At 54.2% G+C, this 12,339-nt stretch overlaps 1 protein-coding gene across 1 annotated transcript in view; it reads left to right on the top strand.

Annotated features, from left to right (window-relative positions):
• The window catches only part of LOC142915453 (protein Wnt-7b-like), a 33,256-nt gene extending 21,694 nt beyond the window's left edge, over positions 1–11,562 (top strand). The window contains exons 3-4 of the mRNA XM_076061241.1: positions 8,488–8,762; positions 10,334–11,562. Of these exons, the coding sequence (XP_075917356.1) occupies positions 8,488–8,762; positions 10,334–10,813 (755 nt within the window). The 3' untranslated portion in view covers positions 10,814–11,562. The remainder of the gene's footprint in view (positions 1–8,487; positions 8,763–10,333) is intronic.
• The last annotated feature ends 777 nt before the right edge of the window (positions 11,563–12,339 follow it).

The following is a 12,339-nucleotide window of genomic DNA, read 5'->3' as shown; positions in this document are numbered from 1 at the left end:
CAGGGGACAAACACATTTTTGATACAAGGGATGCCCAACCTCGGCGTTTGCTTAACACAAGAAGATCTACAACACTTACACATCAACACATACAAGAAGACTCATGATAAATGCATCAACTATTAGCTGATAACGAAGAACATTGCGTCCCATTGAGTTATGTGGATAGAGACATTTAGAAGTATTTTAGTCGTTATTTTTTTCTCTTTCTTTTTAATTGCATAACTATTACCAATGAATTAATTAATGAAACTAAACGTTTAGAAACCTACGTTACGCGTCTACACACTCACAGGGAGAATATTGTGTTGAAATCGTTCTTTTGATCACAGAATCTTGCCCACAAATTAATTGAAGCCTCAGCCAATTGATAAGCATTTGCTGAAGCAGGCACACTGTTGCACACCATTGTCCCAAGACATTTCGTAACTACATTATCTTCCCTATGAATTCATTGTCGTATACTTTTGCCTTCGGGACATGTTTCTTTATTGCCCTTCGTATGAACATCGTTGCATTAATTTTTAAGGACTTTTTCCTATCACTGTATATGCTCGCGTTACTCTAAGGAATTAATCAATTATTCTGTTACCCAGGTTAACAACGTGATCAATGAGGGTTAAATGTATGGATCGATGAGGAGAACATCTCCAGGAGTACTGTGTTGACAATTCCAAGCATAATAGTTCGCATATTAGAGTGTTATGTTTTTGTTTAGAAATTAAAATTGCTTAACCCAGAAGTGTCTGAGTGGTGCCTTCCTAAGTTCATGCATAATAATCTTAACTGTTTCCTGCGGTGAGATTTGAATTTGGAGGCCTGACATGAACACACTAATACATAATCCGTAAATGTTAAAGCGAGAATAATTGTATTATACCGATTGATAATTCGACCCTAGACGAAGAAGCAAAGTTTAATCTAGCATACTTACAGCACACCTGCATAACCTCATACAATTAATTGTGTGATCCCGATTGATAATACTACCCTCGTCAGCGAGGCGGGGCCTAATAATCATAAGGGCTTGCATTAGCATAATCGCACACAGATGTAGCGCCGTAAATGGGCTGCAAATATCCGCAATGGCGGACAGTGCCCATCAGGGGCGGTACAACTAAAATGGTGGGAGAAACCGTTATGATTCCTAGCCTGGGGGGTGAGGGGGCTGCGGGGTATTCTACGATCCCCCGCAGACCCCTCCCAACGGGTGGGGGCTGTGGGGTGTTCTACGATCCCACAGAGCCCCGCCCCTCGGATATAAACTGTATATAAGGAGGGCCTATGGAGAGGTTAGAGGCAGTTGCAGCTGAAGACTGAAGACCGAAGACTGAAGGCAGCTAGACCAGGACCCTGGACCCTCGAGCCCGCTGCCCTTCTAAGGGCCGGGTCGAGCTTGGACCAGTGGTCGGACGAGTACCATACCAGGGTCGGTCAGAATAGCTTCCCCGAGGTCATGGATAGCCGGAAGGTGGGAAGCCAGCAGGGGGCAGTGTTAAGCCACAATAGCCCGAAGGCTGTACCTTCCTAGCTAGGGGGCGTAAGAGAGTTATTATAACAATATAAATAAACACACCGTGTTGCCTCTACTTTATCGTCTCCGTCTCCATAAAAGAACACGCTACATTTGGTGTCAGAAGTGGTCATGGAGACTTAGAAGGAGACGCCGTGCTCTGGGCCCGGACGGCGACGATATCGCGCCGGACACCGGGGTCATGGCGACCCCGGCCGCGGGTGACGAGCCGCTGCCGGCTATGCAGCTGCACGTGCTGCCGCTCGCCGCCTTACCTCCTGTTCGCCGCTCGCTCCAAGAGGCGCATTTCTGCCTTACAGAGCTGCTCAACTCCGCCGCGACCATCCTCGGCGACATCCATCACGAGGATGTGGCGCTGGGAATGGAGGGTGCGGCCCCCTCAGGCGCGCAGCCGGTTCCCGCCATCAAAACCGAGGCCGCCGCCATCGCCGTTTCCGCTTCCGCCGGTGCCGCGGTGCACCACGGACCTGACGTCACGTCCGGGCCGGGCGGCGACTAATCTGCAATAACCTCGTCATCACAAGTGCGAGCACTACCCGCGGCCTCCATCTTGGGGGCAACGTCATCAGCAGCGAGGGCCGAGGAGTTCCCTGCCGACCGGCTGCATCCCGTACAGCAACGCCTGCCGGCGCTAAAATAGTTTTCAGCAGCCGGTGGAGATTGGGCTGCTTTCCAGCGTCGGTTCGACTCCCACAGGGAGTTGACCGGGTGGTCGGAGGCAGAGGCGCTCCGTGCCCTCCCGACCTTGCTTGACGACGACGCCTTGGCTTCATTCATTACGCTGCCGTTGCGGGTTCGCTCCACATTGCAAGGTGCTTTTCGCAACATGCAGGCCATTAATGGTCCGCCGTCCGACACCCGTCACCATTTTGACATTCGAACACGGACCGCCTCGGAGTTGGCCCTTGCCTACCGCAGCGCGCTGCTGGCCCTGGCGCGAGCCGCATACCCGCGCCTGGACCAGGAAGGCATCGACTCCCTCGTCCTGCAGAAGCTGCTGCGCCTCGCTCGTGAGTTTCGTGTCATCCTCCTAGCGGCTGACGATGACGACTTCTCCTCCCTGCGAGCTGCACGAAGTATTCACGCACACCTCCTGCAGTGGGACGAAACCATCGCAGCCTGTGTCGATGCCACCAACAACGGCGACTCTGAGGATGACCAGCAGCCTGCGCGGGCCTTTGCGTCTGCCTCAACGAGCGGATGGCGATCAAGCAGCAGCAGCAGACCACGCGATGATATGCGCCGCCCGGAACGGGGGATCACGCCCTTGGACGGCTCATCGGTGATCTGTTACAACTGCGGCCTGTGGGGCCACGTCTCCTCCGGCTGCCTGGCTCCACGTCGCGGCAACGCAGGATCTCGGGATCAGGACCAGCGACAACCATCAAACCCGTGACAGACTCAGGCAAGTAGCGGCACCTCAAGCTCTCGGCCCCCACTCGACACACATGCAATCCATCACATTCCGTGGGTTGGGCGTGCGACGGACGGGGGAGAGCTAATAAATGGGAGTAAAGATCGAGCGCTGGGACCGAGTCAGTGGTCCCAGTTAGCCCATAGAGTAGTCGCTGCGGCAGCAGGATCCTCCTCGATAATTGGATTCATTGAGAGGGTGGAGGTCCTTGTGCTAGTCGACACGGGCGAGTCAGCAACTATTTTTTCAGACCTAATTTTCAATATACTTCCCCAGTCCTGTCGTTCCTTGCGGCCAGTTGACGTCCCATGCTTCGCCGCTAATGGAGGATTGTTGGGAATAATGGGTATTATCAACATACAAATTCAAATTGGCGATATCAAATTAGAGGGTCCGGTGCTTGTTTCATCCACACTCGCGGTGCCTTGCCTGCTTGGTACTGATTTTTTGGCAAAAATGCCCATTAAAATCCTTGTAAATCAGGTATGTCCCCAATGCGCGCGACGAAAGCCTGCCTCTAATCCGTCGTGTCCTCCATTGCAACCTATTAAGGTATCCAGAGTGAACAAACTAGTTGCGCTCGACATTTTGGGGCCTTTCTCTGTTACTCCTAGGGGTAACAAGTACCTCCTGGTTGGGGTTGAATATTTTACCCGCTGGCCTATGGCTTGGCCACTACCCAACCAGTCGGCGGCAGCCATCACAGAGGCCTTCCTCCACGGCTATGTCCTGGATAAGGGTGCTCCAGAGCGGCTGCTGACCGATCAGGGAAATAATTTTTCGTCCAAACTGCTGGGTGAGGTCTGCGACTTGTTGGGCACACACCAGGTACGCACCTCCCCTTATCACCCTTAAATGGATGGCATGGTGGAGCGATTTAATAGGACTCTCACTGCCATGCTGAGCCACCAAGTATCCGACTCACAGATTGATTGGGATCTTCATATCCCCGGGGTTCTGGCCACCTATCGATTGGCTCCTCATGCCATTCTATTTAATGTATGGCAGGGAGGCAAACCCCCCGGTGGATATTCAATTACGCGTCGCTCAGAGTTCCCTAAATTCAAACTTTCCGAGCACATTCGGTTAAATATCCGCAAGTTTATGGAAGCAAGAGTGGCGGCAAAGCATAATTCGGAGGCCCGTCAATTGGCCAATGAGCGCCTGCGGAATCTCAAAGTTTCCTCGCATACATGGTCCGAGGGTGACAGGGCATGGATTCACTGTCCTCAAGTACCATTGTCAACGTCACCCAAACTTTTAAAACCTTGGAGGGGGCCCGTAGATGTTGTGAAGGTCGTTCGGCCACAATGTGTAAAAGTCCGCCATAGTAAACGATGCTGGTTTGTGCACCCGTCGCGCTTAAAACCCTTTTTACCATTTCTTGATACTCAAACTACACAAAGGGGCCGAGAACGTGAATTGTCCGATGAGCCGAGTCGTGCGGTTGCCAAGCCTAACTTTCAGTATAGCCGTGTGCTTACCCCTCCGCAGTAACGGCGCCACGGAAAACTGCTACGGCCACACGGATCGCCTCATGCCCAGGCACACGCACTCGCAATTGTTGTACAAGTTTTGTTTAATTATTGTCATTGTATTTGACAGCTGAGACGGCTGAATGCTACGTTGGGGGGGGGGGGGGGTGATGTAGCGCCGTAAATGGGCTGCAAATATCTGCAATGGCGGACAGTGCCCATCAGGGGCGGTACAACTAAAATGGCGGGAGAAACCGTTATGATTCCTAGCCTGGGGGGTGAGGGGGCTGCAGGGTATTCTATGATCCCCCGCAGACCCCTCCCAACGGGTGGGGCTGTGGGGTGTTCTACGATCCCACAGAGCCCCGCTCCTCGGATATAAACTGTATATAAGGAGGGCCTATGGAGAGGTTAGAGGCAGTTGCAGCTGAAGACTGAAGACCGATATATAAATAAACACACTGTGTTGCCTCTACTTTATCATCTCCATCTCCATAAAAGAACACACTGCACATTCGCATACATTAATACAATTTAATTATGTGCACAATTTAGTGCATAATTACATCAATTAACATAACTTCGGACAGTTACGCATATTTCCACATTTCCTTTAATTATTATTATTTTCACTAAAATTTCAAGACCCAGCATATACAACATCCCTCCCCTCATGGCGTCTGTGACCACCACAGGGGCTAAACAGGGTCTCTGGACGGGTGCGAGGGGCTGGTAACCCTCCACCTTCAAAAATTTAGCTCAAAACCACGAATTATAAATGTAACTAATAAGCTTGTGCCGGAAGCCCCATGGGGGACAGGCGTCTATGACGTCTCTTGGCCAAACCCCAATTGGCGGAGCCAGGAGATTGAATCTCTACCCTCGGGGCTCCTCCAGAAACAATGAAAAGCCACTTCGTGTGGCCACGTGGAATGTTCGAACGCTCACTGCGAGGAGAGGCTGCCACTCCTCTATTCGACCGGTACCGCCTGGATCTCTGTAGCATTCAGGAGGTCCGGTGGACCGGTTCTGGCTCCTGCCACCATGAGGGGTGGACAGTCCTTTACTCGGGGCAGCAGACTGCCAAACAACAGAGAGTGGCTCTTCTTTTGAACAAAAGAATGAAGAGGGTGTGGGAGCGTGGCGAGGAGTGGTGGTCGTGGTTACTTATTCCCCCACCGAAGACGAACATCCGTGGAGGGATGCAGGCAAAGCCGATGAGTCAGATGCCTTCTATGATCTGTCACAGGTGCTGGCTAAAGTGGCCCCTCGGGATAGTCATCTTGTTGGGTGACTTCAATGCCCGAGTTGGTCATGATGCTGGCACCTGGTCTGGAGTGATTGGAGGGCATGGGCCAGATCAGCTCAAAAACAACGGTAGGAGGCTGCTAGATTTTTGTGCAGCCCATGGGCTTGTAATTACCAACACGCTGTTCCAGCATCGGCGCATCCACACAACATCATGGATGCATGCCGGGTCAAAGCAAGCACATCTGCTGGACTACATAGTGACGGACCAGTGGATGCGAGCCCATGTCCTTGACACCAGGACCTACCGTGGAGCTCATCTGCCCTCTGACCATCGACTTGTCATCTGTGAGATGCGCCTGCCATTCTTCAACTCCGATGGTGGGTGTACACCCAGGACCCCATTCCAATCTAAAGTGGCCTGGTCTCAGTTATCTGATGAAAGTTGCAAGCGAGAATTTCATCATCGCTTGCGGCTGGGGTTGGCATTGTCCCCCACTCCTCCTGATGTCGAGGGTAAATGGATGAGGTTTAGGACTGTGACTCATGCAGCTGCATTGGCTGCTTTGAGTAGGCGGTCCAGACCTCCCCAGAGACCCTGGCTGACAGAAGAGGCGTTCAGGATAGTTGAGAAAAAGCGACAGGCCCACTGTCATCGGCTACAGAATCCCACGTCAGAGAATGAGGAGGCTTACCGCAGCCTTCGCTCGGAGGTTCAGAGAGCCGTGAGGCGCTGCAAGGATGGGTGGTGGTCGCAGGTTGCTGAGGAGATGGAGTCTGCCTCAGTAGCCCACAATCACAAATCTCTATTTAACTCCATCAAAAAAGTAACCTGCAGCGCCACACCTATTAACATCATTAGAGGAAAAACGGTGATCCAATCTCCGACCCCCAGGAACAGGTTTGCAGATTTGCTGAGCATTTCTGTGAGGTCCTGCGGGAAGGCAAATCCCTCAGCCAGGAAAACATCGTGGCAGAAAGTGGGGATGACCTTGCTGAGGCTGCGGTGCCTCAAATATTGGAAGAAGTCACCCCCTTTGAGTGGCTGGCTGAGGTGCCATCTGAAGGCGATCCGGAGTCTGAGACCAGGAAGGCACCGGGCAGAGATGATCTCCCAAGTGAAATGCTGAGGGAGGGTGGCGTTTGTGCACAGACTGCCCTATATGACATCATGACAACAGTCTGAACCACTGGACGGGTTCCGCAGGATTGGAAGGATGCCCTGGTGGTCCCCTTCTTTAAGAAGGGGGACCGCACAGACTGTAATAACTACAGGGGCATCTCACTCCTCAGTGTGCCGGGAAAGGTCCTGGCAAGGATTAATCAACATCGCCTTGCCAGGCATGCTGAGGAGAGGTTTCAGGAAAGGGCGGTCCTGCACAGATGCCATATTTTCTGTCCATCTGCTACAGCAGAGGTTTAGGGAATTCCAACAAGACCTACATCTCTGCTTTATTGACCTGGTCAAGGCCTATGATACCATCAGTAGGCCTGGGCTCTGGGTTGTTCGTGTTTTTGGCGTCCCTGACCCTCTGCTCATGATCATTAAGGACCTTCATGATGGTGAGCAGGCCCGGGTGAAACTACGTGGCCAGGAGTCAGAGCCATTCCCTGTACACCCTGGGGTACGGCAGGGATGTCCTCTGGCTTCACATTATTTTACATCTATTTTGACCACGTTGTTCATGAAGCCTTCAATAGCTGTACCGGGGGAATCTCCATTTGGTACAGATATAATGGGAGGCTGATCGATGCCCGAGTGCGGTCAAGGGATGGCTCCATATTGCTCAACCACGTTATGTATGTCGATGATTTGGTAATAGCTGCTCGTTTAGAGGAGGAGTTGGAGACGCTGCTGCTGAGACTGGAGCGTGCCACTAAGAGATGGGGTCTTACCATCAGCCCCACCAAAACTAAGCACCTGCCTGGGTATTTTGTACCATCGAACACTCCACCCCACAACTCCCAACCGGTGATGGGGCAGTTGTGGAGAGAGTGGAGAGTTTCCCATACCTGGGCAGTGTGCATATGACCGGCTCCAGTTTAACAGCAGAGGTCTCACTCCGAATCAGTCGAGCGGCAATATCTTTTCATCGGTTATAACGCTGTGTGGAAGCTACCTGGTCTGTCGCTCCGCACTAAGCTTCAGGTTTTCTCAGCCACGGTCATTCCCTCCCATCTCTACGCTTGCGAAACGTGGACCCCCCTAATGGAACATCTTCGCCGGTTAGAAACATTTAGGCTAGCCTGCCTACGATCCATCCTGGGTTTAACCAGGCTGGATTCTGTGAGGTGCTCACAAATCTTTGAAAGATCTGGGCAAGGTCCCATCGGTGAGCACCTCCGGCAGGCAAGGCTGCGTTGGCTGGGTCATGTAGCCCGCATGCCGAAACAGCTTTTGTTCGGCCGGATCGAGGGGGCTAAACGGGCGCGGCACGGGCTAGAGAAGAGATGGAGTGATGTGGTACAGGAGGACGTGGAGCTGAGTGGACATGCCGATGACTGGTACCAGCGGTGTCAAGATCGGCCTCTGTGGAGGAGGCTCGTGAAGAATGCTACTGGGCAGTTGGAGGCAGTCGCCCTCCATCAACAACGGAGGGTGGAGGAGCGACGCTCACAACAACGAGCGGAGCGCCGGGTGGCTTTGTGTGTGTGTCTGTGTGTGTGCCTCCCATACAAATCCCATCTGCCCATAATTTCGACCCCGCGTCTCCCCCCCCCCACCTCCCACGTGTCCCTGCTCCACCACCCTGCTGCTCACACCGCCCCCCTCCCAACAACCCCCCCCTCGTGCCTGTGCTCCCTGACATGAGCAGGTAGCCGAGAAGCGGCCTTCATGCACGCGGTGATCTCGGCCGCCGTGGTGTACGCCATCACGGCGGCGTGCAGCCAGGGCAACTGGAGCGAGTGCGGCTGCGACCGCGCCAAGCAGGGGGGCTTCTACAACGCGCAAGGGGGCTGGCACTGGGATGGCTGCTCGGCCGACCTTAGCTACGGCCTCGAGTTCTCTCGCCTCTTCGTGGACGCGCGCGAGGTCAAGCAGAATGCGCGCACGCTCATGAACCTGCACAACAACGCCGCCGGGCGCAAGGTGCGTGGGTGCGCGCGCGAAGGCATGCATGGGTGCGCGTGGGTGCCCCACCTTGCTCTTCGTCTTCCCACGACGCCTTTCAATCAGCTGTCTCCGCAGATGACGACGACACGCGTGCCCTTCGTTTACAGATCTCACTCTCCATTTGAATCGGAAAGGTTTGACGTCAATCATCGGCGCGCAATGACTTCATTTACTCGTGAACGCATACCATAGGGGACACGCGGCGGTGGTATAACGGGTCAGCAAATCAGAAGTCTTCGCTTGGGTCCTCCGGGCGCGGCATGACGTTCTAATTGCGGCAGTAAAATGAGCTTAGTTGTCTCGTGGTTGTTGTTGTTATTTGACTTGCATCCCACTGGGATTTTTGCACACAGCGTTGGTGTACGGTGCTATTTCAGGAATATTTTTATATTTTTTTCCTGTATTTTCTGTTTGCACAGTCACATAATCACTTTAAGATGTTTTCTTGTTCATGTTTTTTGTTTGTTGCGGTTGCACCCGATTCAAGAGCCGAATGGCTCACAGGGCTATACCTAATAAATGAACTATGAACTATGAGCAATGCCGCAGTTAGGCGACTGGCACGCCACGTGCGGTGGGGTGAAGTGTGGGGGTTATCCAAGACGTCTGGCCACTGTGGGAGAGCAGAGCAACATGCCCTCTATAGGTGAGGGCTCTTGAGGGCTCCCTCGATTGGATGGCCTTCTGACAGCGGTGGTGCGACAAAGCAGGTTTGCAGTGCTGCACCTTTACCTGTTCCTTGCACCTGACATTGGTGGCTCCATTTCCATTGAGGACCTCCTTCCTCCAAGGTCCTCTAGGTCAGCGAAGCCGAACAGGAGCTCACACAGTGCTTTCATCTTGCCTGCACGGCCACGGGGATGGAGGTGGCCACCCACCCACCTCCTCTTGAGACAACGACACTTTTCTGCCTTGCAGCTCGTTTGCCCCGATGCTCCTTGACCGCTCTCGATAGGAGTCTCCTCTCCCCCTTATCACACCTGCAGGCCCATATCTGAATGAAGGCGATCGCGTGGCATGCAGGGAATTATAATGACGCCTGTGGGGCTCTTTTTTTCTGCAGGCGATTTCCCCAAACCGAGCACTTCTCCAGATCCAATCCAACGCAGGTGCTGAAATGTCTTGGGGGTGAAAAGCAAAATATGACCCGTCTCCATTTCTACCCCCCCCCCCCCAGGCGTCCAGAACCTTCTTACCCACACTCCCTCGCTTGACCTCTCCACCCGCCACCCCACCCCTTCCCTCCCCACTCTACTCGCCTCTCCCCCCCCATTCTCCTACCTCTTCTCGTCATTTTTCCGGCACAATGCCTATTTCTTCCGCAGCATTTAGCTGGCACAAAGCGGATCGGAGAGGATCAACGCCAACAGCGGTTTTGTAAGAAACACAAAAACATTTGACCTCCTCTCCTTCACTCGTACGAGCGACGCCGCCGTTAGCGATGCCTTCACCGCTCACCTCTCTCTGTCTCTCTCTGTCCACTTGTCCCCACCTACCTCCCCGATGCTCTCCCGCCCTCTGTCTCTCTCTCCCCCACTCGGCGCCAGGTCCTGGAGGAGAAGATGAAGCCGGTGTGCAAGTGCCACGGCGTGTCGGGTTCGTGCACCACCAAGACGTGCTGGACCACGCTGCCCAAGTTCCGCGAGGTGGGCTCCGCGCTCAAGGACAAGTACGACGAGGCGGTCCACGTGGAGCCGGTGCACGGCGGCCGCTACCGCTACCCCCTCTTCCTCAAGTTGAAACGCTCGCGCGCCCACCGTAAGCCTCTCGACACGGAGCTCGTGTTCACCGAGCGCTCGCCCAACTACTGCGAGGAGAACCTGCTGAAGGGCAGCTTGGGCACGCGCGGCCGCCTGTGCAACCGCACGTCGCCGAACGCCGACGGCTGCGATCTGCGCTGCTGCGGCCGCGGGTACAACACGCGCGAGTACACGCGCTCGTGGAATTGCAACTGCAAGTTCCACTGGTGCTGCCATGTGCTCTGCGGCACGTGCAGCGAGAGGGCAGAGGAGTACACGTGCAAGTGACGGCGGCTCGCTGGGAAGCTGGCCCCGACTCTTCCGCCCGCTCGATCGCTCGCCAGGTCGATTGTCGGACGTTGCCCCCCACGAGCCTCGCCCCTGGCCAACAATCATGTCCGGACAAAAGTGTCAGCGGATGTCACTGCCTGATGGAGATGGCTGTCGTTCCGCACCTGGCAGTTGCCCTCAACTCCCCCCCACCCCACTCACCACCCCACCCACCGCCACCCTGCGTGATTACCGACGCGGGGGGTCGGGGCTAGGCGGATTCCTGCAAGAGTGAGCTCTGCAATCGGCTCCCAAGCCTGGGACAAAGTAGCCACCGAGATCTCAGCATGATGGGAGAGTGAGGAGTCTGCATGTCGATTGCAAAAAAGCCAACGCTGTTTTCTTTCTCCTCGTGATTCGTCACTGTATATTTTCTCGTTTCGATTATTTATTGAGCGGCGCGGCGAGCGCGGACCTCTGTAGCTCGGTGGCCCTTACCTGCTGACATCAAATAAGTATTAGTTTTTGTTTTCAATACCCCACATGTCTCGCCCTGTGTCCACCCTGTGTCCACCCCGTGTCCACCACGTGTCCACCACGTGGGTGCGCCCAGAGCTGGTCCATCAGCAGGCCGCGTGTGGTGCGGCACAGTGTGGGCACCTCCACCTCCGTCGAGGTGTTTGGCCAGCTTGGAAGAGGGGGTCAAAACACCCTCAAACAACACTGAAGCAATGACACAACGGAGCGATGATGATGGGTGGCCATACTTGTCCTTTGTTTTTACAGTGAAAGAAAACAAAAGTGAGGATGTTTATTTAAAAAAAGACAATGACGGCAGTGTACCTCGCCTCATCTGTTGTAGTAATTTGCTGCAATACAAATCCAATTACCTATAAAATAAATAAATAATAGCCTGCCAGTACGCTCGCGCAGCTTAATAACCAGGGTCCAGTTGCTGGGAAGGCTGACCCCCGGCTCCTCGCTCACGTGGGATCCACTGCTCCCCTCTTCCGTGTCCTGGGGAGGGTTACTGCTCACCGACTCCCCCCCCCCCCCCTTCGCTGCGGCCCCTCGGGGCATGATTCGTGGCTGGCGCTTAGCCACCTAGGATCAATTCACACAATCTCCGCGCACACTCACACCCACTCACTCGAAATCCGACGTCGCTCCTCTTCCGTGCCACGCCCCAATCGCGCGCGCGGGACTCGGGGTCAGGGGTCAGAGGGCAGGGACGTCACTCGCCGATTGGGGGGTTGTCTCGGAGATTTATTTAAAGGGCTGTATGAACAAACTCACAGGCACGCCGCCCGTTCACCCCACCACAAGCTAAACAAAAGGTCGCACGAATAATCTCGCATGTACGCCGCCCGTTAGCCTCACGCACACATTAAACGAAAGGGCGTATGAGTAATCTCACGTGCCCCGGTACGAGTCTGCCGCCGCTCACCACATGCACACGCTAACCACGAGCTACACGCATGGGCAAGCGCAAACACGTGAGTAAATACACCGTCACGCACAAACATACGACGCACACCAACATG

This window comes from Petromyzon marinus, unplaced genomic scaffold (assembly GCF_048934315.1).
Source record: "Petromyzon marinus isolate PM22_M1 ecotype Great Lakes invasive population unplaced genomic scaffold, UKy_Petmar_22M1.pri1.0 PM_G_Scaffold_311, whole genome shotgun sequence".
Classification (NCBI taxonomy): Eukaryota; Metazoa; Chordata; class Hyperoartia; order Petromyzontiformes; family Petromyzontidae; genus Petromyzon; species Petromyzon marinus.
This window is presented reverse-complemented; position numbering and strand designations above follow the sequence as displayed.